The sequence below is a fragment of the Ricinus communis genome, chromosome 10 (assembly GCF_019578655.1).
Source record: "Ricinus communis isolate WT05 ecotype wild-type chromosome 10, ASM1957865v1, whole genome shotgun sequence".
NCBI classification, from domain to species: domain Eukaryota; kingdom Viridiplantae; phylum Streptophyta; class Magnoliopsida; order Malpighiales; family Euphorbiaceae; genus Ricinus; species Ricinus communis.
In genome coordinates, this window is record NC_063265.1 from 19,643,134 (window position 1) to 19,670,243 (window position 27,110).

The following is a 27,110-nucleotide window of genomic DNA, read 5'->3' on the forward strand; positions in this document are numbered from 1 at the left end:
CTAGCCAACTTTTTAGTCAATTAATTTAATTTTGTAATGCTGATGGTATCTATAAATTTTTTTTAAAAAAAACACTGTTGCAAATTTATTTTAACTAATATATTTAAATAAGCATGTTTATCCAAATTATTGTAAATTTAAATATTAGTTAGCGTACAAGCCTACATAGTCCCATTCACGGACCTAAGCTTTAGTTGTCTATTGAATGAGTCTTTAAGAATAAGCTCCAACTCCACTCATTAATCTTAACAAATAAACATAAGCTCGAACCTCGTTTTATTAACCTTCATGTTAACAAATAAATCTTAAATAAAGCCTCATAATAATAATTTTTCCCCCGCCATCAACTTTTTTATTGCAAGCTGTATCCTATTTTGTCAAATGATACAGAAGAATGTATATTCCGGTGGTTTCCCCAAGGTTCAATTGTGCATAAATGACGATAAAATAAAAATGATGCCACAAGACCATAAATTACAATATAAATGCTGAGGTTGAAAGTGAAAGAGATTTAGGAAACATGATTCATACTTGTGGTGCCATGCAGGGAATAATACTGCTATCCTTGACAATCACTCTTGACAATACTTCCCACCAGACGAAATGGCAAACATTCTGTTCTCATGGCAAAGCTTATCTCCAGGCCTCAAATTTTCTCCACTAAGTTTGTGCATATTGCCAAGGCAAAGCTTCCACCATATTCCAGAAATCTCAACAGCCTCTTTTACGGATTCAAATTCTATAACTTCATATGGCCAAAGCCCCCTCTGCAGGAACCATAAAGTGATTGTGTTCTTCTAAAACTGAAAATATCATCTATTTGGATTGAGTTTGGCAGAAGAGATTCACTCTTATCTGATGTGTACTCCGCTGAATGTGAAGCTCCATAAACTCTAATACTTAATGTCCTCCTCCCAGGTGCACCCACTTTAATATTCTCATTGAAGAAATCTACAAATTCTTGCTGTGTAAGCTGCCTTAGTGCAGCCACCTGTTTTAATGACATTCAAAAACGATAAATCTATATGTTGCTATGCTATGGCTTCAATTATGGGAGTAAAAAGTTTGTTCTAGATGGCTAATGCTACACAGAGATGGTATCAGGTTCTCAATCAAAGTTCAGAGGTTGTTTACAGAAGTTATACGAAGGATATGTTTCCTATCTCCCCTTTACCTCATTTGCATAATATTATGACATAATGACATTTCCCAACATTTGTAGAGGGCTACACTAAATTACTGCAGAAAAATCAGATAGATTTTTATACCTCAGAATCTCTCCTATCAAATTTTAGGGTGCCATCCGCAATCTCTCGCCAGTAAAATCCAGATTCTTCCCCCAAATTCTTGTGCTTCTCAAGTTTCATATCAATCAAAGAATTGACATTATTCTGCACAGCACCCAGTTTAACAGTTATGCTAGTCTAAATGATCAAGCCTTTTGAGATCCAAAACCACGTGAAAACAAATATACAAAATAATAATTTCATATATACTTGCAATCAAGCAATCATGAGATGAAGTGATCCAATAACTTAATCAAAGCAAAGATTATACTAAATTCATTTAAATTTAAATAGCGAATAAATGCCATATTCTGTCATATCCTCACTATGAGCAAAAATGGAGAGTAGAGGCTGATCTTGGCTCATTTTTGGGAAAATCTTTTGCAGTTAGCCTCATAAAACAGGAGAGCAGAGGCTGTCAGGTATCAAAGGTTTATTGTGGTAAGAGTTTTCATATCTGACACGGAGGAAACACCAAAAGGGTAATTTTCTGTTCTTCTGCTATTACACTGATTAAGAAAAAGATCAAATACTGGATTTTGGTGCACTAAGGATTTAGACATATAGTTTTGGTTTTCCTTTGTCTTTCTGGCGTTGGGGAACTAAATTAAATCAATAAGAATGAAGGGAGTAAAGGACTAACTAGCCAAATGAAAAGATTTGTATCACAAGCCGGCAAACCAACATCTAAATATGTAATATTTTGAAGGCAAATACTTAATCTAATTAGAATCAATTGTGAACTTAAGTGACCGACTTAAATTGCATTTCCCAAAAAGTCACAAAAGTTGCTAGCATCTTATTTTTACTTGATAACAAATTTTTTACTAAATTGTTTAAAATAATATTTTATAAGCAAATGAATAATTATAGAAGAATTTAATCATAGAAAACCAATAAGAAAGAAAAAAAAAAAGAAATTAAAAATATCTAGTACTACTGCAAATGAAAACAAAAGAAGAAAGATCTATAAAACCAATAAGTGTGTGCGAGTAAGAAAAGTTGGCTGCATGTAGAATTAGTAGACAACCTAAAAGGAAGAGAAAGGTCTTGTAACCTTATTCAAGTGGTTTCAACAGCCAGCTAAATTATAAAAAGAACTTAGCTTTAAGATACTGAGAATAATGTCAATGCAACTGATGAAAATATCTTTCTCACTCTCATAAGGTTCTCCTCTTGTTTTAGAGACATTATTTGGGGGTACTAATTTAATAAGCTGTGCAAGGTTTCCCATCTACCTTGAGAAAACTTTGTCAGTACATCATATGTACAATAGGGATGTCAAAGTGATAAAGTATTTTGTGGCAGTTTCAATAATACTTTCCAACCTACTATTCCCCCCATCAACCCACCCAAAAGAAGTAGGTTTCTTTTTATGTTGAGCGATGTTTCAACCATTTCAACGAAAATAGTTTATTCCTTACATTTAAAGAAATAACCATGTATGTGAACATATGAGTTTAATGTCAGGTGGATAAGAACAAAAAATGAGCAATATCCATAGTATATTTACTAATCTGTTGCATAACTATATGGGTTACCTTAAATTCATCATTTGTCATCTCATAAAGTTTGGTTTCGAATGACTTGAGGAATGCTTCAACTCTCAAATCAATATGTACAGGGCCCTGTCAAGATTATCAATTCAACAGAGAGCAATGGCAGTATATGGCAGATTAGTTATACAAAGAATTTCTATGTACCTTCACTGTAGATTGGATAATAAAATGTACTCCACGAATACCAGAATCATTCCTACATTCAAAGAACTTTTGTAAAGCCTCGACCTCTCAGTCAATATCCAAGCTTGATACAAAACTTAGAGACAACCAACAGTTAGATACCTTGGCATGAGGACAGTAATATATCCAAGTTGCTCAACCGATCTAAGCTGGTGGAAAGCCGGTTGCTTTGCAATTAAAGCAAAAAGCTGAAGTTTTACATTCAACAGAAAATCATCTTGATGAACCTAAAAATTTCAACTTTACTTTTGTTAGAAATGTGTGAAAAGCATTACAAATGAGTAATCAGCCCACAGAAATGATGAGAAATAGGTCTGCGAGAAATAGAAAATAAAAGGTATTCATTCTTGATCTGATGCTACAAAATAGTATATAACTCACAAATTTTCCTAACAAGTTTATCCTTCCTGATAAAATTTAGTATATTATCTTCTTATGTTCAAGTTCACAAACATAGCTCAAGCAAAGCGCCTGAAGTAAAATTACAAATAATATGGAAAAGAATAAAACGAGAAAGAAAATAAAAACACCTAGCAATCCTTCATCCTAAGCTCTGACCAGACAAGGAGTGCAGGGGCTCTGAATTTCCATCCCTCTCCCCTAAAAGGCAAAAGCTCCTCCAAGTAGCACATTTTAACTAAAATGATAGTCCTTTGATTTATAGGCAGGGGCCAGGTTCAAGGAAGAAAAAAAGACACAGGAATAACACATACCCTCAAATAAGTATAATTCCCAATAGATATCAAAATTTGGCATCTTCAAAAGAATACAAACAAATACAAGGAAAACATCCAGAAAGGATCTCAGACAGAGTTAGGATGCTATGGGACAGTAGTAATGGACATGTTATTATTGAAGAGAAGGACAAAAGAAAGTACCATAAGGAGAGGACTATACATTCAACTAAACAAATGAAAGGTGCCAATTTGGATTTGCAAAACCAAAAGGGAGTGGAAACCCACGACAGTAATCCCTTTCAGAAGAGAATCTTCGACATGTCAAAAGATGTCTGTGCAGACTTCCCTTCTTCTTTAAGAGTCAGCAACTCAGCATGCCTTCTCTAATCAATAGCTATTAGATAGTAGCATGCCTATAGAAAACTACCCAAGAATTTAACTAAACCATTCTCAACTACCTTGAAAATATATGAAATTAGGATAATCAATTTTTATAAGTATTTTTAGATCTCTCTCTCTTTTTCCCCATATGCATATGTGTCTATTCAGAACGAGTACAGAACAACTAATATTCAGTACAAAATTTTGAAACAAAAGGCACAGCAAGGAGGGGCAAAAGTCCTCCTTGCAGAAGGAAACATCAAAAGAGGACGCTTCCCAGTTGCAGTATATAATGGCTGAAGAAATTAAGCCCTCCAGAGAAACCATTGACTCTAACAGAGCGGAATAATGAATCATTTGCATTTTTGGAAGTCTGAATTGCTGAATTGCTTCCCGGCAATCCATTAACAAAATTCTATTTCATTTGGGTAGCTTTATAAATTTGAGAGTAAAATTAAAGCCTGTAATTTGATTGCAGTGATAGATATAAGGAAATATATTAATAACAGAGATTTTTGTAAGTTACAGGTGAAAGCCAAGGATGTCCAAGGACCTTCTTTCAAAGAAAAGTGTGGAAGTATTGTAAAATGTAAAGAAGAAATTTTAAAGAAAAAAAATTGAAGAGCTAAATTTCCTCATAAAATATGCAAGGAAAATGCATAGAGCAAAATTATAGACATGTTTCAATATGGACAATAAAAGTTGCAGAGAAACTATTTCTTCACATGCAGATCTAGTTACCTGAATATAATGCACTAAAGCAGAATTCTCATCGGAGGGATTCAAGCCTTCAATAGCATAAAAGTAACTCTTTCCCCTTCCAAGCTTCATAACTCTATTGGTCAAATGCTGAGATGGAAATAATGGTTGGCAAATTGGGTTTTGACCCTTGAAAAATACATTCTCAATATGCTCAATTATCGATTCTGCTTCAATGCTTTCAATGTTACCTAAATTGAGAAAAGCAATAAACTGAAACTCAAATATTTTATAAGAAACATCATATAACTGCTACAAAGGTAATTAAGAAAAACAACCTGCTATATAGCACTCTAAGAAGGATCTCGAGAGCATTATTGGAACAAACTTAGCAAGATCTTCAGCAACAAGATGAGGAAGAACTTCAAGTTCTTCCATCCAAGGCCATGCTTGATTCTGTAATATTAAAGAGGAATAGTATATAGCCTGCTGATAAGGCTGCTGAAACTTGAAATTTTTATATTTTTTTATCACCATCTCCTGATTGGATATGAGGAAGAGAGTATTAGGAATAATCATTTAAAAAAGCGCACTTACTAAGATGGTCAATTAAATTACATATTGTTGCTTTCATTGATCAAACTGTGAAGCCACCGCGATGGAGATGCATACCATAGAAATAGATTATACGGCAAACTAAATAATGAGCCAGTGGCCTCTAAAAGCATCAAGCTTGACCAAATTTTTGTCGTTCAAAACAGTTCCTATAATTAGGAAGTATCAGGTAAATGTCAAAAAGAAGAAAAATCCAGTGGGCTCTGAAAGTGCCCATTTTCTTGATAAAATTTGATAAGAAATTTTTCAGAAGTTTTTTTGTTAATGTTTATGATTTCATCTATAAGAGCAGAGTCCTAGTTAATTTCTATCCTCTCTGAACTATAGTCATCAATATGGAACTTGGCAATGCAAGTTCAAATTTCTTATGTAGAAAAAGACTGACTTTCTGGCTATATGTATAGAAGAGAAATAGTTCCCTAAAGTATGATGATGTCTCCAACACTATATTGATGATAAAAAACTGCTCCATAATAAGTGAGCTTTTTGCACATTGAACCAGCCAGCTATTATAGATTAGTCCACTGCATAACTACTAAGTAGCAGATAATAGAAAAAAAAATGCAAAGATTCTTGCACAATTTTGGTTCATTGATACAAGGGAAAGAGGGGAATATGTAACTTCCTTAAAATTAGTGGAATAAAAGAATAATTATGCAGTTCCAACATGCATGCAGGAATAGCAGGACAATTAAAAATCAACTGTGGAGATGGAAGAAATGAAAATATAATCTTAGAATCTTCTTACAACAAGAACAAATACATAAAAAAACAAAATTGCAAAATTCATATAGCCTTTGTACCAGTGCAAAGTAAACTTCAACTTGATAATTATTCAAAAGGATGTGGAAAAGTGTATCCATAAGAAAATAAAGCAGATCAACGAGGAGTAACTATCCATGATTAGTACCTTGATCACAGAAAACCTGTCAGGATTAACTTTAAATTTTGCAATCTTTTCAATGACAGTTTCCAACAATATCTTCAGTTTGTGATTGTAACCAACCAGAGTCACCTAAAAAAGGAAAAAGATAAACATAAATATATGCAAGAATCAACAGTGTCCCAGGACTGCCAACTCCAACACCTCTCAACGCCAAATATAGAACATAAAAGAACTGATACACAAAGATTTCATGGATAGATATCATTAAGACTTCATAATGACTAAAATAATATGGAGACCTTGCTAACCTGGCAGACACGTTTTGCCTACAGGTCTAGCATGTACAACATCAGCAAAATAATCAACAAAAGTTAGATGATTACCTGAAAACCACTGTCTGTTTTGGTAATGCCATAATAAAGACCAGCAACTTGAGCATAATAAGCTGGACATACAAATATATTAAGCACTTGAGCACATTATCTTAATTGAGAGATATATTCGAAAAGCATTTGGGAAGAGGGGAAGGAGGAATCATTTGTGTAATATGCATACTGCTTGTAACAAAAACTTGCAAATTAATAAAATGAACTAAAACAATTAAATGAGAGAGAAAACATATACATAGTGAACTCAATTTATTTAACTCACCATACTCATTCAAATAATCCATTAACAACCGTGCAAAAATATCAGTTAGAACATCAGCCTCTGGAGAGCTGCCAGCATGGGGGCAGCTAAAATCTATCTTAACATATGCTTTGGGTGTGTTGAACATTGTGTCAGGCTTGTACCATAAAGAAGAATAGGATGACTTCCTTAAAAGTACTGGAAGTATGACCTGCTCCAGAGGTCCATTGGATCAGAAACTGTTAAAAGAAATATGTTAAAAAGAAAAATAAAGAAAGAGTTGAACCTTCTCTTGAGCACTCTTTAGTGACAAGTCAGTAGGGATGAACACATTGGGTGCTGGTAGATGCAGATTTTCATCTGGAGCAGATAGCATCCACTCCTGAAAATACACAAAAGTTGCACTTTTTCCTACTTAGTGTCTAACGGGAATTTCAAAACAAGAAAAATACTATTCATATCCTAATAGCACTACTTTACACCTGTTTTCACTTATCACTATGTTTTAGCATCACATGTAACAAGCAACCACATACCTGAATCACAAGGCTGTCGATTTTCTCAACACTATATGCAGTTCCATACCATGGTTCTACCTTTTCAGTCTGTCCTTCAAAGTTCTTCGACTCCCAAAAGATTCTGCAGAATAGTGATATTGTCAGAGGATTAACTACGGAACCACAGCAGAGTCCAGAGCTACAAAGACTGGCAATAGCAGAAGGATAAACAATGTGCCAATCAGCAGAGATAGGTGTATGCAACATATCCGGGATAGAAAGATATTCATGATTTAACCTCCGCAAAAATTAGTTAACATGATTTCTCTCATTATGCTTCCAAATATACTAGTTCAAAAAAAATGAAACACAAGGAAATGCCAAATGAAGTTGGTTATACTGTACAAAAATGACACAATAATAGCCACAAACATAGTGACTAGTTTATGATCACAGTATTTCATAACCAAACTACAACTAAAATATATACCACATATATTTGATTTTAATTGCACTTTGAATGATAAGTGAGACAGGCAGATTAGACCATCTTCCTATAACACATTTGTTCAAGGGTTCAGCAAGCACCTTTTAAGAGTAAAAAGCACCAGAATGCTGTGTAGACCTGAATAATTGTCAACTCAGGTATCTTGCTATTGGGTTGTATCATTATATTATTAAAGTGAGATGTTAAGTGGCAGCCACATCAATTGGCAGGGAAGAAGATAACATGCAAGAAACTAATTGATCATTTAATTTTCTGTTTCTTTCTTAGGGAAAAGGAAAAATTAGACTACAGAAACTAAAGTCATTGCAATTGTGTCCCCATTAGGAGAACTGAAGTGTTGAATTCTTATTGTATGATTTATCAAGTACTGCTTTAATAATAATACGTATGTATCTCCAACAGTGTATACCCACATGGGGTGCCTTGGAGGTAAAAGTGGGAGCTTTCCTCCCCACCACCCATGTTCAGTTCCCAGCACCACACCACCCACTCAGTGGGCAGGGGCGGCAGACTTATTCGGCCAAGGTTTGCTCATCAAAGAACTTTAAAATTCCCTACTCTGAAAACTGAAAAGAAAATAAAGTAAAAATTTGGCATCAGAATGTTGATATCTCCAATAGATGCAAGTCAAAGTTACATTCTTCTAGTTTTTGGTTCAGGAATTTTCACATGTTATCTTTCTAAATAAAAAGCCAAACAAACAGAGCATATTAATTACTCATTTTTCACTGGCACAAATTTGTAGCCTCTTTCAGCAATAATACACTTACCGGACACTATTTGGAGAAAGCTGGTGTAGTACCATTTGAATTATGTCTGGACTGAAATTAGAAGGCAATGATGATCCAACTAGCCAATCTTTAGGAGGATAAATCTGGAAACAGAATTTGAAATTTTATTTTAAGATAATTATTCAGTACATGAACTAGCTCCAGTTCCCTGTTTTACAAGGCGAAACATAAAGATCCAGAATAATCCTGAACACACATAGATATAAACCCTCATGTTCTCATGCAGGCGTTTATAAAGGCAGAGAAGGAAAATTCAATTGGATTGAATCAGAAAAGGCTTCCAATATTATGGCTAATTTACTCCAATCTTATCAAATAAATCATAACAGGAAAATTTCCAAGAAAAAAAAAACTTCATCTACTTGTTACTGGTTATTTTCATAGCATTCCTCATTTCTAACCTTAAGATTGTTGGACAAACTCAAAAAGTGGTGGAAATGCCATTAGTATGAAGGGAAAGATACCAATTCAAACTTTAAATTTTTGATAAATCCAACTCTTCTAGGAAAGACCAAATAGGCCATTCTAGAATTCCAAACCCACCACACTATATGAAAACAAGAAAAAAACGAGACTCACACAGCACACCAATCAATAGATAAAGCCATGTAAACCCCTAAGCCTGCCCCACGAACCTCCATCACCAAAACCCAACAGCCTTATGCCTCCTTATTAGTCCTCACCCTGAATAGCATTTTGTTGTGCCAGTATTATTAATATTGGCTGAATGGAAAGTAATGTCAGAAGATGGGATGAATATAGTGGAAAATATAAAAAAAATGTAGAAAAAAAAACCTGAAGATCAAATAAATCTTACAAATATTTTGTATCAATGACAACATTACATCCAAAATTAGAAGCTTGGCTTGATTTGAAATGATTTAGCATAAATGATAATTCATCTACAGTTCATCAACCAGAGAAATGAAACAATATTGCTGCTACGAGTCTTGAAGTAACTTCCAACTACTTGGACAAAGTTTATTGAGATATGATAACAAAATGGACGTGTAAAAAATTGCCTTCTTTTCATGCATGAAAATTTTAAAATAAAATCTCCTCCCAAACAGTGACATCAAAGAAGTTTTACCATCCTTCCTATATTATCAAATTTAGCCACCTCATAATGCATGAAAATTTTTAAAAATAAAATTTCTCCTTTTGAAGAGTGATATCAAATCAGAAATTCTATCTCCCTATATCCTCAAAGTTAGACACCTTACAGTATTAAAATTCTTCCATCTAATAAAGCACAAAAAAGAAAAATGTATAAATTCAATTGCTTTATATCACTTGAAAGTTATAGCAGAAGAACAAAATCATATGCTTCAGCATTAGCACAATATATAGAAGAATAACGTTTTGAGTATCTAACAGCTACAATGTATTGACTTTGACCTGAAGAAACAAAGTTTATAATTTCAAGAGGCAGCATATTCGGGGATACAAAAGAAAGGAAGAAAAGAATGTAGAGCTTACGTTCATATTGCATGCAATTGTAACCACATAATCAATTGGAGGGATTTTGTCCTGATAATGGAATGATGTCTCACAAACAGCAGCAAGCTTCATAAAAATGATAGAACGTTTCAGAATCCTCAAGAAAATTTAAGACGAGTCTCCATAATCTCAAAGATAACAAACAAGCCAGGTAAAAACTTAACAAAGCGACATGCCAAATGCTCTTGAAATTAAATTACGGGTTAGAAAAGAGTAATTGACATTGAGAAATAATAAATATTATGAGAGAAACTTTGAAGTCATGACTTCTGCAATTTTAATATTCAACAACCTTCTTCATATGATGGATTCCGTTCCCATACCTCATTAAATATCCATTCCGAAACACCAGACTGCTGCAAGAGATGAATGTATTTAAATAGCAGCCCTATTATATCCTGCATGTGCTCTGCAATGGAATGAAGCTAAAATTATTTTTGTAGAAAATTGATCCACTTTTATGAGACATGTATGCTAAAACTAAGCTTTTCAGTTTAATCAAAAGGTAAGGCCAATGCTTACAAACAAATCAGATAAAACTAAAGGGGAAAAGACTGCTAAACCAACCATGACCAGCATCTGTAAGATCTATCCCTACTTTGAAGAAAGAAAACTCCATTGTCCAGTCGCCTTCACCAGCACTCAAACTAGTAGCCCATCCTGCAATTTTGTATTACATTGACCAAACCAAATGGTTAATGAAATTAATTGTCATAGGGGGAAGAAAATCAATAGGAAGGGGAAAAGCAAATGAAAGTCAAAAGCATGTGGATGTTTATTGCTTCCTACAAATTCTTACTCTATTGAATTACCATATTACAGATATATAACGTGAATAATTTTTTCTGCAATATGCTTTAGTTTCTGCCTCCTCTGGCTAGATTTAGGTCAACATAAAAGGTGCATGATCTATGGAAAAGTTTTATATCATGATATATAACATCCTTTTATGCCTGTCCATACTATTTTAATTGATACATTCCAATTTTTCAGCTAGTAGGGTTTGCTTCGAGATATTTGGTAACCATAGTCATAAATGTGTTTTGAATTTGGCAAGCTTCATCTCAAAAATAAACATTGTCACACATCTCTTTGGTCTCTATACTATTCAAAGAATCAAGCTGAGGTCCTGAGATTATATTATTAAGATAGTCCATGATCATTTTCATACGTGAGATCAATGATCAAAAGTTGGTCCAATGTCCCATAAATGACATGTGCAAACAAAGAATTACACATGTTATATTCTAGATTTGTTGCGAGAGACTAACCCTATGTTTGGAAGAGTAAAATGGGAGGAAAATGGGATATGGAACCCACATTCAAATTCGTGGATCCCAAGTTCCATTTTTTCCCCACACTTCCCTTTTCCCCTTATTTTCCTCCCTTTCCAAACAGTGTCTAAATTTTCATCATATCATAGTTTAACTGACTGAAGTTGCAGGATTATTAGCTTTGGATCCATACACAAAGACAAGCTCCTTGAAGTATATGATGCTTTGAAAAGAAATTTCGAATGAAGAATTACATTATCTATGAGCATATTTTATGAAAGAGTGGCAGTCTCCAAGATCAGGCATAGAGAAAGGCATGCATGCTAACTACAGATAAAATATACGAGGAAGTGTCATACATGGCTCATGGATTAGAGGCAAAAATAAAAATTAAACAGCAGTTCAACATTCAAGAAAGTAAATTCGATGTATATTGAGAATTATTGCCAGAAACACATAAAAGATGAGTAAAACCCACCCAAAGTTTTCAAGACATAAAATAAAGATCCTTCTCCTTCATGGCCAATAAGATGACCAAGATACCTACATGGCCCTTCCTTGTAGTGAAGAATTTCTGGAGTTATTGGCCAAATGATTTTCAGTCTGTGACCTTGTTTTATTGGGACAGCTTTTACAAGTATCTGAAACAAATAAAACCATGAGTAAAGTAAATATAAAATATTCCTTTACAAGTCTAGATTCTAGAACCTTTACCTACAAGCATTTCTTTATATGAAAATAAAACATTCAGAAAGTTCAAAACATGCAAATTGTAATACCAATGCTATGCATACCTGTAAATGTTCTGATGAGCAAGGCTGCCCAGGAAACGACAAGCAGCTTCTATCTTTGTTTCTTATATGCTGAAACTTGTCCTCAATAAGAATTTGAAGTTTATCAAGGCTTTCTGGAGACTTACATGAGAAAGAATTATACTTCTACAAGTAACGGCATCGAGCTATAATTATAGAAGGCAAGTTTATCACTAACCCTTAGCATATATCACTAGATGCATACGGTTAGCTGAATAGTTCTCTTCATAGAATTTAATAAGCTCATTTCTTGTGTCCAATCCTTTTGCTTTTGGTCGAACTTCCAGAGTATCCCAATTCCCTATACATTGACAGAGACTAGACATTTCAAGAAATAACAAGTGACTTTTACTTTCCCAATATTACAGCACCATTGTTCATTATGAAGATGGCATCCACAATTGCATGGTGTCCATTATAAGATTCCAAGTCGGCAACACTTGTTCCTAAAAATATTGCTTATAAATATTGATCAGTATTTTCCAGAACATAGAGGGCAACCTTGTTTATGAATTCATCATAATAGATAGAAGTCAATTAATCAAACCTTCAGATATCTGATCATCATGATTTAATAAGAAATGAGTAAATCAAGTAAAAGCAAATGGGCTCTCAGCATCCCTGAACATAAGTCATTGACATCCTGGTATAATATATAATATCTTTTTTATTTTTATTTTTTTAAAAGGGAATGTTGCTAAGAGAGAAAGAAGGGAAACTGCATACCAGGCTAAAAACATAATCAACATAAATTTATAGATTCATGTAGCTTACCTGTACCAAACTTGTGATACGGGTGGCCTTCATCACTTAGATGTTTCTGAAGCTGTATAGGGTAGCACATTTCCAGAAAATAATAAGTTTTAACACATTAAAAGGAATTGGTTTTAACACATTAATCACATAAATACTTTTCATGACAAAAGAGAACGCCATACTTAGGAAGTTTAGACTACATATCGACATCCTCAAGAATATGTTTGTTAAAAGTTATATTCGTTCCACATTGCTAAGTTACCAGGCTATTATTGTGTATATATGTAAATTAGGCACCCTCTTCCTTTGAGTTAGCTTTTGAGAATGAGTTATACCCAAGCCAATTTATCATGATATCGCATTCAGACTTTTGTTTGCAATGATGGATTCGGAACCACCCTATTTGCATGTCATGCTAAGTGTGAGGGAGAGTGGATTGGGCACTCCCTTCCTTTGAGCTAGCTTTTGGAAATAAGTTCTATCCAAGCCTATTTATCAACGTTCCAATTTTTATAGTTTAAAAAAAAAAAGGAATTTGACCTAAGGATCCTAATACATATTGCTTTGCCCTTGAACCTACTTGTGAACATGACTATCACCGGCTAAATGCACTACAGGGGTGGTAAACAAGATGACAGTAAAAGAAGTACCCAATCAAAACAGGACACCTCTCATTGTATCTTGATATTAGAGCAAAGGAGATAAAGGATCGCATTTTGCTCATGCAATGGGTTAAAAGGTTTAGTCCTCCTAAATCTATGTGCTTAATCGTATAGTCACATATAAATTGACAAATAGAGGCTCATAATGATTAGAAGAATGAAAAGGGTAGAGTTTAAAAAACAACAAATAAACATGTGAATCACCCACCTATTGCCCAAATCAAATGCCATAATTAAGGCAATTTTCACTTCCATTATTGACACTGTTGCGTCAATATTTCCTGAACAAACTAAAGATAGCCCAGTTCCAATCAATCAAAAACATGATATGCCAATAAGGATCGCATATCCAAAATACTTATTTCTTTCTTACATAAACAACTTAAATAAGAAGCTAAAACACAAACAGACTCTAGTACAAAGAAAGTATACAAATAATCTTCTTGCTCACAAGAAACAAAAGCCTTATAGGATAAAGAATCATTACTATCTGAGATAGCAGTGGATGAAAAACAAACAAAACTCATGAAGAGGGTAGATAGACTCATGATCAAAGATAGAATCCTCAATTTATAAACCATTTCACTAGCTATTCTCTACTTGAAGAAACCTTTTCTTAAAAAAAATAATTTATTTAAGCCTTGCCCTTAACTTCAGTTACAGGTTGTATAGAAAATAACAGTCAGTATAGAAAAGTATATATGGCTTAATTATAGGAGACTAATCAATGCCTAATGAAAATCCCTTTTTGTATAGAATTCCTTCCTAGAATAGGACTTACTGTTATGTCTATATATATGTGCTATTGTAGTGAATAACATACAAGAGTTTATTCTCCCAAAATGTGTTTACATAGTATCAGAGTAGAATAATAGAAATTAAATTCAGCAAAGTTTTTGGTTTGGATTTAAAATCGACAAAAGGAGGGCAGTTTGTTTAGGTTACACCATTAGAGAGTCGACCGTCTGTCACCGCCTGCACAAGGAGTGCCGCTTGCTCATAGCCTGTCTAGAGAGTTCGGTCGCTGGAATCTCACGTTGCTGGTCAAAAAATTTGCCTGACTTCCACACGCCAGCAGCATGAGGGTGCGTGCTTCGCCAGAATCTTTTTCTGGTTTGTTTTCCTAGCTTGCCTGGTTCTGTAGAAATGATTTCTATGGTCTATTGGGTGATTGGGTGTTCGGGTGCTCGAGTTCTTAAAAGAATAAGTTTGAGCTTTCTGTTTTGGTTTCTGAAATTTTTTTTCCTTGTGAGATTTATGCATTTTGTTGGTGTTATGGTAGAGAAAGAGACTGTAGTCATGACTAATACGATTCCCGTAATATCAAAAATAACCGAACATAAACTCGATGGGTCTAATTATTTGGATTGAAATAAAGATGATCATAGACTTTATTTATGTAGTATTAATAAAGATGATCATTTGTCTGATGACCCACTTAAGGATAATGATTGAAAACAAACCTGGCTTAAGGAAGATGCTTGATTGTATTTGCAAATATGTAACTCTATTGATAGTGATGTTATTGGATTGATAAATCACTATGGATTTGTAAGAGACTTGATGGAAAATTTGGACTTTTTGTATTCTAGAAAAGGGAATGTCTGCCATATGTATGAGGTTTACTAGGCTTTCTATTGTGCAGCAAAACAAGACAAGTCTCTCATGAGTTATTTCAAGGAATTTACAAAGACTTATGAAGACTCAATATGTGGTTACCATTTAGCCTGGATGTGAAAGTTCAACAAGCTTAGCAAGAGAAGATGACCGTAATGAGTTTTCTGGCACGTCTTCCACTGGAAATAAGACTGCCAAGTCTCAGAATCTCTTGAGTTTTGAGATTTCTTCTCTGCAAGATGCCTTTAGTATAGTACTTTGCACAGAGCATCCCCAGTCTGTTTAGCCTAGTGCCCTTGCCAATCGTAATAATACCTTTGAATCTAGAAGACAACAATATAATAGTAATAGGAGGGTGGGGTTCCAACAATTTTGATGCTCGAACACGATACTCATGGACAAGATTCAAGAGGAATATGCTATCACTATTGTCACAAACCTAGTCATATGATGCAGGATTGTAGGAAATTGCAAAATAAGAAGGCACAATTAGCTCATATTGCAACTACTAAAGATACCTCCGAGAAATCAGTTATGATATATACGCGAAGTTCTCAATCTACTCATATTATTACTATTGTTGAGTCCAATAAACATAATACATGTCTTATTTCCTCATATTCCAAATGGGTCACTGATTCTGGTACCACAGATCACATGACAAGTAATTCTAGTATGGTTCCTACCTTTCAATCACACACATCACCTTCTATGTTACTTTAGCAAATGGGTCCTCGTCTTCTATTCTTAGGTCTAGCATGATTATTCCTACTCTATCACTTCCATTACCATTTACTCTTAGTTTACCTCAATTATTCTTTGATTTGATTTCTGTAAGCAAATTTACTCGGACTTTATTGGTAAGGGACATGAGTTTAGGGATCTCTACATCCTTGATACCCAAGTACCAAGATCCATAGCTTGTTCTGGAATAGTTACCCCATTTGAAGCACACTGTCAAATCGGTCATCCTTCCCTTTCCGTGTTAAAGAAATTATGTCCTCAATCTCAAAGTCTCTCTCCATTCAAGTATGAGTCGTGCCAGTTTGCTAAACACCAGCATCTAATTTCAAATCCAAGAGTCAATAAAAGAGCTAATTCTCCTTCTGGGTTTAAGTATTTTATTACTTCTGTTGATGACTATTCTCAAATGACATGAATTTACTTAATGAAAAATCGTTTTGAGGTGCTTTCTCATTTTTTAGCATTCTGTGTTGAAATTAACACAATTTAATGTTTGTTCAAACTCTGGGAAATGACAATGCTGAGGAATATTTATCTAAACCTTTTCAAAATTACACAATTCAACATGGCATTCTTCATCAAACTTCTTATGTTGATACACCATCTCAAAATGAAGTTGCTGAGCGGAAAAATAGACATCTTTTAGAAACTGCAACAGGTTTACTGTTTCAAATACAAGTTCCCAAAACCTTTCGAGTTGATGTTTTCTCAGATTGTTTTCTTATCAACCGTATGTCATCTTCCACCCTTCATGGTGAGGCACCGAATCATATTCTTTTTCCAAACAAACCATTATTTCCTATTGAAACTAGGGTATTTGAGTGTACTTGTTTTGTTCGGGATGTTGTTTTGTTCGGGATGTTCGTCGGCATGTCACTAAATAGATCCCAAATCTTTAAAATGCATGTTTCTTGGTAATTTTCTCATGTTCAAAAGGGATATTATTGCCAAAATCTTAAAAGGTACCTTCTGTCTGCTAATGTCACTTTCTTTGAAAGTACTCCATTTTCTCTGTTTAGTTTTTACACAAGTCAGGGAGAGGATGATTATTTGCTTATCCACACTATCACATCCTCAGTCTCTAATCTTGTTTCTCCTAAGTTCAAGCCTCCTATAGTGCTAGTGTATTTTCGACGGATGACTTCTTCCAACTCAAGTCCTGAACCAGCTTCTTCATCGTCAAATCTGGTCTCTCAGGATGATCTTCCTATTGCTCTTTGTAAAGGTAAACGTCGGTGTACTTATTATGTCTTCTTTTCTGTGTCTTACAATCATTTGTCTACTTCATCTTGTTCTTTTATTGCTTCTTCGGATTCTAATTTTGTTCTTAAAACTGTTAAGGAAGCACTTTCTCATCTTGGATGGCGTAGTGCTATGATTGAGGAAATGCCTTTCTTCAAGGAGATTTTTAGGAGAAAGTATATATAGAGCAACCTCATTAGACAGCTTTGGAATAGATTGTGTTACTTGAAAATAGCACCTGGACGTAGTATTTTGTATACAAATCATGGACGCACTTGTAAAATGAATGTTTTTCGTATACGGATTGGGTAGGTTCTAAGGTGGATAGAAGATCCACATCAGGACATCCTGTCTTGTTGGAGGTAACTTGGTTTCATGGAAGAGTAAGAAGCAAACGGTTGTATCACGTTCTAGTGCAGAATCAAAATATCAAGCTATGGCACTATCTATGTGTAAAATAATATGGATTATAATATTAGCTCTTGACTAAAGTATGTCATAAGAATTCAGTTCCAACCAAATTATAGTATGATAACCGAGTTGCTCTTCATATTGCATTCAATCCCGTGTTTCATGAACGAACGAAGCACATCAAAATTGACTGTCATTTTGTCCGTGACAAAATACAGCAAGGATTGATTTCCACAAGGTATGCGAAGACTAAAGAACTGAGAGATATTTTCAGAAAAGCTCTAAATGGGGCTCAGGTTGATTATCTTTGTAACAAGTTGCACATGATCAATATCTATGCTCTAGCTTAAGAGAGAGTGTTACAACTTGTATAGGAAGTTACAGCCTATATAGGAAAGTATATATAGCTTAATTATAAAAGACTAATCAATGCCTAATTAGGAGTCCTTTGTATAGAATTCATTTCTAGAATAAGACTTACTCTTATATATCTATATAGGGTATAGTTCAAAAAACTACAATGTGGTTTGACCCCTTTTTTTTACACTTAAGGGACGGAGATATTTTTTGTATCAAAGGAGTATCGCGTATTTTGTGTTTTTAGCATTCTTTTGATACATGTTTATATTTTTATTCTTTTTTATATAGTTTTACATGTATTTAACTTGAAACATCACTAAATTATGATTTTATAATATGGCATCTACTAATACATTAGAGAATTCATAAATATATTAAAATTTTATTTAAAAAAAGAATGTATTTTAATAATTTGTTATGATCACAAAATATCTAACCGAATGTTAAATTACTTGAAAATACTTATTTTATAAAAAAATTTATGGTTCTATTAATATTTGCAGTTTAAAAAACATTAGAAAAACATGGTATGTACCTAAAAAATGCTAAAAAATAAAATAGATGAATCATTTAATATAAAAAGCTTTTGTTCCTCAAGTGTAAAAGCGCAAAATCACATGGTAGTTTTTTGAACTTTACCCATCTATATACATATGCTATTGTAGTGAATAACATACAAGAAATTCTTCTCTCAAAGTTTGCTTACAACTTCCATTTTCTTGATCACTCCTTTCTACCACAAAGGGAATACTCAAGAGAATTTAGCAAATTCATATGCAGCCCACATCCATCAAGTTTTATCATTTAACTTTTAAAGCAAGAACCTTGCAATGTTAAAAAATGTCAATGCTATAGGATATGCATATTCCAATATTTTTCTTATTGCTAAAACACATTCCAATACTCGCACACACAAGAATAATTATGAAATAATAAATTCATCAGAGGTAAGTTAGCAAGGGCAGCAACTGATACCTGGCCCATTCTCCAAGCATCAGAGAGTAAATTTTTCTGATTCTCTGTATGAGGGGAACAAATGAAAAGATTGACTAATTATTGACAATAACTATAAATCAAGGAATTATACCAGCTTACAAAGACCAGAGAGATAGAGAAGCTACAGAGTAAAAAGGCTAACCAGAATCAACAGCCTTAATTTCTCTCATGGTTGCATCTGCTGACATCAATGGTTTAATAAAGAACTGTGCGAATCTGAACAATAAATCACATGCCAAAGAACCAGGCTCATAAGTTTTATGATAATACTGATGAAAGTAATAAGAAACTATCAGCAGAAGGAAAGCCAGCATACCTGTCCAAAGCATCTTCAAAACAATCAGTGTTGACATCGAAATAATAGTTGGTGAACTCAGAAGATGTAAAAGCATTGGTGCTGCCTCCATGCTAAGCATCAGGTAGACAAATACATGGAAAATACAGTTTATTGAAAATTAATCAGCAATTTTTCTTACACAGATCATCTTACCACAGAAAAAATAGAAGTATATGTGAATCTTTTAAATTTAAGAAAGAACAAGTGCATCAAGAAGAATAATCAAACGTCAAATATTCTCAAAATTGCCAAAAATCTTACACAGCCAGTGTCACCAAGGAACTTGTTACCGGAGTATATGCTGTAAAATTTAATATTAGCCTAATTAGGAATAGCTTGATTATAGGAAATATTCTTGAAGTGGTTGATTTTCTTCCTATTTTAGTGCCTACAAGGCTGTATATATATGTATTCCATTTTCTCATTTGAAATATAAATCAATTGCTTCCAATTCTTGTTCTATCATGTGCTACCAGAACAGGATACACTGATTCCAGTCAGAAAATGATTTTTGGTTTTCTTCCCTTGGTTTCCCAAGTGAGCAACTTTGATTTCTTTATGTTGCCCAAGTGAGCAACAGCTGCCATCTCTAAGTCACCCATCTACACGAGCCACCAGCAGCTTCTGCTCCTTTGACACGCGCCGGCGCGTGTCAAAAACCCACCTTCACCAGTCTCTTTTCCAACAATCGCATACTTGTGGTGTTTGTTTGCCCATCAGGAAAGTCTTTCTTCTTTATTCTTTTAATACAATTCATATTTCAGTGCTGCCAGTTGTGATCTCTTGTTGTCTGGGTGTTACATCTGCTGCTAATTTTGTTCAAGTGTGATTTATTGGTTTTGTTGGTTGTTAAAAGTTTATTTTCTTGTCTTTATAATGACAGTTGAACAGAAGAACTTGGCTATGCCTAGTGATATTCCCATCCTGATTAAAAATAACTGAACAAAAACTAAACAGAGCTAATTATTTAGATTGATATAAGACTTTTCGTTTGTAGTTACAAAGTATCTCTAAGGACAACCATCTAACTAAGGACCCTTCTACTGACGAGACTCGCACCGAATGGCTAAGGGTTGATGCTTAACTGTTTTTGCAAATTCATAATTCTATTGAGAATGAGTACGTTAGTCATGTCTCTCACTATGAGTTTGTAAAAAAACAAATGGAATAGTTTGGCTTTTTTGTTCTCTAGTAAAGAGAATATTTCCCGTATTTTTATGTTTGCAAGGCATTCTATTGAGCTGAACAATAGAATTAGTATCTTCAGACCTACTTCATGAATTTCAAACACAGTTATGAAGAATTAAATTCGTTATTACCTTTCAATATTAAAGTACAGCAGACTCAATGTGAACAGAAGGCTATTATGAGTTTTCTAGTTGGCCTTAATCCTCAATTTGATGGTGCTAAGTCGCAGATTCTGTCTAACCGTGAGATTACTGCTTTAAAAGAAGTCTTTAATAAGGTCTCTCATATAGATACTAGTTCCCATGCATCACCTATAAAACAAACTAGTGCACTTGTCATTCAAAATAGTGGATCAAACCTCATTTTGAGGTGTTTTCTTATTTTTCCACTTCTGAATTATTAATATTTGAGTGTGTAGAACCGCTCATTATATTAAAAAGAAAAATCTGATATAGACAAATCAAACCCTATTACAGTCATAGTAAAAGATAATATTTACATGAAGTAGGGTAAATTTTTCCTTTAAACAAGAAAAATTATAAAGATGGATAAAATATATAAATAAATACTATACATATCATAATAAGAAGTATTATAGTCAAGATTATCATTCTCAATAGTAACTGATGTTGTTTTAGATGTTTGTAGTGATGGGTTGAAGAGAACAAAGTGTTGCACAAGTTCAATTGAGATTTCTTTAGAAAAATTGATAAAAATATAATGACAATAGTGTAATAATGGCAGTAGTGTGAACCTAGTATTACTCTATTAAAAGTAAATACTTTATAAATATTTACTAGGTTCACACAACAAATTGGAACTTTAAAAGTTTAAACATTTAATGTCAAATTTTAAGGCGTTCGTATAACATTTTTGTAATTATTCAACTTCTATCATATAGGTGATCGATTCCATATATTTAAATGTTAATTATTTCTGATTTCACACACTAAATTTAACTTTTAAAAATTTAAACATTCAATTGTCAAAGCTTACCAAGCGTACACATCATTTCTGTAATTGTTCCTTAACAAAATCAAATTTAAGTCAAGTGGCTCTCTTCATGTATCAACAACAACCATACAACAAGTATTTTTAACCGCAAAGATAATCAAGATAGAGCTTCAAAACAAGATGAAAGATAATTTCTTATATGATTGCTTAACTCAGTACATCGAAAAGGAAGTTGCTGCAAAATTTAACACTGAATCAATCATAGATGAGTTTAGCTCCATGAAATAATGTCAAGCTCAATTTATGTTATAGGAAAGCAAATTACCGTTCTGAGATTTCTGCAGTTAACCTTTTCTTTATTATTTAAAAACAACTTTTGTTTGCATGTGTAGTTACATTTTTCTTTTATCTTTACATTTGACATATTAGAGCATCAAGAAATATAATTTGAATGAGTTTTAAGCTGTTATGATGTTTAAGAATGTTAAGGTTGATATTTAGGTTCTTTCGTGTCTTCATTATTAGAAATTTTTATGTGTGATTCATTTAAATAGGTAAAGATAAGTATAAGCTTCATATTGTACAATCCTCCCATCCCCCTAACAATTATGCTAAGCTAAACACAACTAGTATGCATTATGTATAGTGACATGCAATGCTAAGTCAAGGTTCATTATACAATCACTGAAACACATATTAGTTAGCATATATTTTATTTTGAGAAGAAAAAGGAAATAAAACCCAATGCATTTATAACAGATTAATTGCTTTTCCCAATATTCTTATAATGCAAATAGTGTCATCCTTGACATGTATTTTTTACATATATATGGAAAGAATTATTAATTATTTTTAAGGAAATGCGGCATCATCTTTTCTAGTAAAGTTTTACAAGATAATCTAGCCTTAATAGGATTTACTATGAGGAAGAATTTCAAGTCAACGGTTAGGATCAAACTACAATTCTATACCTTTACATCATGCAATTATAAAAATCAGATGCCTATCTCACATTCAAATCTCATGTAACACAGAACTGGCTGTGAAGACTTGAATAAATAAATAACAGCAAGCTGTACACTACTTTTATTACTATTATCTAAGCCAAATGCATGTTTGGACACTTAAATTTTAGTCATTTGGTCACTTAACTCTTAATTTTTCATCTAACCTAATAGACACTTGAACTTGTATTTTATGTGATATTTAAATAATAACCACGTGTATCATGCATAGGTGTTTTAATATTATCATTAAACAGAATTTAAATGTCTATTAGGTTAAATTGAAAATTAAAAATGTTTAATACATTACAAAAACAGAATTTAGATGTTAAAAGTGACTAAATGATCATAGTTCAGGTGTATATTATCTACAAAAAGAACACAGTGAAATCCTCGTTTTACTCGTAAATAAAAACAATGAATTACCTCAGTAATGTACTTGGAGTAACTATCCTCTAATGGATATTTCTCACTGGCATAAAACAACATATGCTCTGCAAAACAGGGAGAGAAAAAATTAGATGAGATCAAACAAATTTATCAAAATTATATTACAAAATCTTAACAAAGATACACAGAGATTAGAGACCGAGAAAATGAGCGAGGCCTTCGAGGCCAGCGGGATCGCTAAAGAAACCAACACTAACATCCATCGAAGCAGCACACTGAAAGTGGCACAAAATTGTAGGATTAGGTCAACTGAATTTTAACAAAACTGTGTCAATTTTCAAAATTATTGGAAAAACAAATAAATTACCTTATCGGTTTCAGGATCACTTATTAAAAGGACTTCAAGTGAGTTTCTAAGAACGATTCTCCTATATTCTCTCTTGTCTGTTCTTGCTTTCACTATCTCCACCTCCTCTTTTCCAACCGCCATTTTTGTTTCTGCTTAGATTAAGGTAAAGAGAAGACGAAGACAAGACTTGCTTCTTTGCTAAATTTTATTGTTGGTTTCTAAATATACAGGGCGCTGTATACTTGTGGACTTTTCTTTTTTTATTTTCCGAATCAAAAAACCAGAATACACGTTTTCACCGGTGTAAATTTTTCTGAAGTACAAATTGTCATTTTGCTCCTCCAACTTGTCAAAAAAGATCAAATAAGGGAGGAATGTGCTTTCAAATCCAAAATTCAAGATTGGCTTTTCAAATCAGAAACCAAAAATTGATTTAACTTTAACTTTATGAGACTTCGAGGTGAAATACATATATTTATACCTCCTAACTTCTATCAATCCGCCAGATTAATATTTTAACCTTCGATTTTACCAAATAAATACCTAAATTTACTTTTTCTAATATCTAAACATTTTTAACTTTTAATTTAATCTAACATACATATGAATTTTATTTTTTAGTGATAATTAAATACATTTACGCACAAATGTAGACATATTAAATAAAAATACATGTTAAAAAGTGTTAAAATATCTTATAAAATATATTCAGACATTTATTAAATTCAATCAAAAATTAAAATATTAAATTGACTAAACGAGTAAAATTTATGAATATAAATACATGTATGTTTCCAAACTTAACTAAACAACAATGGCTTAGGAAAGCATGCTCATGTTATAAGACTGACTCATCCTTACAGTGCTGCGACAATGGCTTAGGCTCTTATGGGCCTTGTATAAAAAGTAGAAGAAATTTCATGGCTATTATCTTTTGCTGAAATATTTTATTTATACGGTTGTATTTTTTTGTTTATATGGTAGTAATTTTTTTATATAGTTATTTTGTTTTTATCTCTTATTTATACGGTTTCTTTTTTCTTTTACTTTTAACTCTCTTTGTCTCACACGTGTTTCTGTTTTTTTTTTCTTCTTTTCCTTTTAGCATATCTATCTTTCAAATTTGAAATTTACTTTGTTTATCTCTTTGTGATTTTGGAAATTGATTTTTGTCAATTTGTTGCTTTAAATTATGAGTAATGTCGAGCTTTTATTGGATGGTAGTTGTTTAAATTCAATTATTGTTTTGAATTCGAATAGTCAGATTCTAAAAAATTTGATTAAACCTTCCTTTTCTAAAAACAAAATGAGTAAGAAGAAAGTTAGTGAGTTAGATCGAAAAAGAAGAGTGATAGTGTCGAAGAAAGAAAAAATCAAGTAAGAAAAGGTTGCATGCAGCAGCTGGAGATTCTCCAAAGTTGTTAAAGAAAATAGCAAGTGTGAGTGAGGATTCTTCACTTAGGCGATCGAAAGGGAGAAAATTTGTTGGTGAAGAAGTTGTTCCTGATTTGAAGAAGCTTCAATCTAAAAAAAAGTTAGAAATCTTCATTGACGAACCTGTTTCTTCTCCTTTAAAGGTATTTTTTTTTAATTTGAATAGGTATTTATGAAAAGATGTTATATACTTCTTTCGTGTTTTATTTTTATTTTTATTTTTTTAACTATCTAAAATATTAAGATACTAGTAAAATATTTGAAATATTTCTTTTATGATTTTTGTATATCAGTATATCTATATTACACTTTTGATATACCTACGTTTTTATTTATAATTTTAAGTTGTTAATGGATAACTTTTTATTAACTTTTGTGTATTTTATATTTTATTGATTATGTAATTGGATTCTTTTAGTTTATTTTTGAACTTGATTTCTTCTTTGAAAAAAGTATATTTAAGATAATAAAAAAATATAACATATCAGTTAAGAGTTTTTTATTCTTATGTTGAATTTGTAGTTCATTTATTTTGTAGTTGATTTGTTTAGTTTTGTTTGAATTTTTTGTTGGTTATGAAAAAGTTAACATTGATATACTAAAATGATGTGATATATTAGTTTATTGTTAGAGCAGTTAATTTTTTTTTTTATTTTTAATTTTTCTAGAGCGGGATATCTAAAGTATACTCTTCAGATACTGAAAAGCTATATATGTTTGGATAGTATTAATGTGTTTTAATTTTTTTTAGCTTTTTATTTTTGTAATATTATATTTAAAGTATACTGTTTTTTTTAGTTTTGTTTTGTTGTTTTGTAAATAGTATACTTTAAAACTAAACTAGAAGACTATTTTCATGCTATACTTGGGGATTTTTTTTAGAAGAATATAATTAGTCACATTAGAAAAAATTTTTGAGGATGTCAGTTAGAAATATTTAGAAAGACATGCTTTGAATATTTTTTAGATATGAATTAAAGCTTCAGCCTCAACTAATTCATTTTTCGTTGTCGAGAGAGGATCAATATGATAGAAATGATGAGCTTTGGATTTACATCAATGGAGTTAGATTAAGATTTCCTCTTTCTGAATTTGCTGTGGTTGGTGGACTGAAATGTGTTAGTGTTCTAAAGAAGTTGGGTTTTTGTAATACTACCAATAGATTTTTAAAAAAATATTTTAAAGGAGTGAAGCAAATCAATAGACAAACTGCTGAAGAATATTTATTTTAGCAAAAAATAAGAGAATGATGATGTTGATGCGGTAAAGATTGTTGTTTTATATTTTGTAGAAATATTTTTGTTGGTTGTCCTAAATGTGAAAGTTGTTGAAATGCATCACCTTAATATTATTGATAGTGATGCTTTCAATGATTATTCTTGGGGAATAAAAGCTTTTTATCTTTTAGTTCATTCTCTAAGTCGAAAAAATGATTCTTTGAAAGAGAAAAATGATGGTTTCTATTATATGATATATGATTGTCCAATTTTTTTTGAAGTGTGATTTTATGAATGTTGTAAATGTTCTTCTGAAAATCTTGCTATTGATTATGGAATTCAAGTACCACGTATATTAAAATGGGAGGCTTCAACATTTTCAACTTACAACTACTTTGAACAATTATTTTTTTAGCATCTCTTAAGACGTTAATTTTTTATTTTATTATAATATTAATTTTTTTATTTTTATTCCTCTTCTGTATTATATTTTTAATTAATTATATTTTATTTATTTTTTAGTTATGTTTTAAAGAAACGTTATTGTTTTGAGTGAAGAGAAAGAAAAATTAAACTTGGAAGGTCTTTTCAATATAAAAAAGGAAAAGTTTGATGAGGCCAATGATAATTTTAATGCTGCTGGTTCTGCTTCATTTATTGGACCTTCTACTTCAACATACTCTTTCATGGTTGAAGTTTTGAGACAGTTGGAAATTTTATTAACTAATTAAGATAAGTTGATAAGAGAGTTTTATTCTCACCAAATTACTATATATTTCAGAAATTTTCAACTCATTATCTAATATTAAGTTGAAGTTGAAAGGTGGTTGTTATGGAACTGGTACTTCAAACTTTGATGGTATTTATTTTTAGGTAAATCAATTGTCTAATTAGATATTTTAAATATATTTCTTGTATATTTTTTTTATCTTTGTTATTTTGAGTTATTAATATATTAAAAATATATCTATCGTATACCAATTTAATTATGTTTGAATTTTTTATATTTTAATTTTATTATATACTCCTAGTATATTAATTATGTTTATCTTTATGTTTTAGACTGATATGGACAGTTTGGAGATAAGAATGTAGGTGATTATGTTGATTAGAATTCAAAGTAAAAAGATAATGACAATACCAATGTACTA

At 32.3% G+C, this 27,110-nt stretch overlaps 1 protein-coding gene across 1 annotated transcript; it reads right to left on the reverse strand.

Moving 5' to 3' along the window:
- Nucleotides 1-320: 320 nt before the first annotated feature.
- Nucleotides 321-23,552, reverse strand: LOC8286300 (insulin-degrading enzyme-like 1, peroxisomal). Its single transcript, XM_002532027.4, has 26 exons — nt 23,327-23,552; nt 23,159-23,234; nt 22,996-23,063; nt 19,403-19,494; nt 19,229-19,302; nt 19,066-19,109; nt 13,073-13,124; nt 12,477-12,599; nt 12,281-12,393; nt 11,965-12,127; nt 10,780-10,872; nt 10,536-10,621; nt 10,192-10,278; nt 8,692-8,795; nt 7,453-7,555; nt 7,203-7,298; nt 6,938-7,127; nt 6,670-6,731; nt 6,311-6,415; nt 5,124-5,325; nt 4,828-5,036; nt 3,131-3,255; nt 2,990-3,041; nt 2,828-2,914; nt 1,269-1,391; nt 321-991 (listed from the first exon to the last, which is right to left on the reverse strand). Exons 1-26 carry the CDS (start codon nt 23,447-23,449, stop codon nt 740-742), a joined length of 2,904 nt encoding a protein of 967 aa, XP_002532073.1. The 5' UTR covers nt 23,450-23,552; the 3' UTR covers nt 321-739.
- Nucleotides 23,553-27,110: the final 3,558 nt, after the last annotated feature.

Excerpts from the sequence above, each read along its gene's own strand:
- LOC8286300 (XM_002532027.4), bottom strand. The coding sequence starts at position 23,449 with ATGGCGGTTGGAAAAGAGGAGGTGGAGATAGTGAAAGCAAGAACAGAC. Across the intron at positions 12,394-12,476 it reads TCTAGTGATATATGCTAAGG|AAAGCCTTGATAAACTTCAA; the intron begins GTTAGTGATAAA and ends GTAAGTCTCCAG. Across the intron at positions 1,392-2,827 it reads TGACAAATGATGAATTTAAG|AATAATGTCAATTCTTTGAT; the intron begins GTAACCCATATA and ends GGTGCTGTGCAG.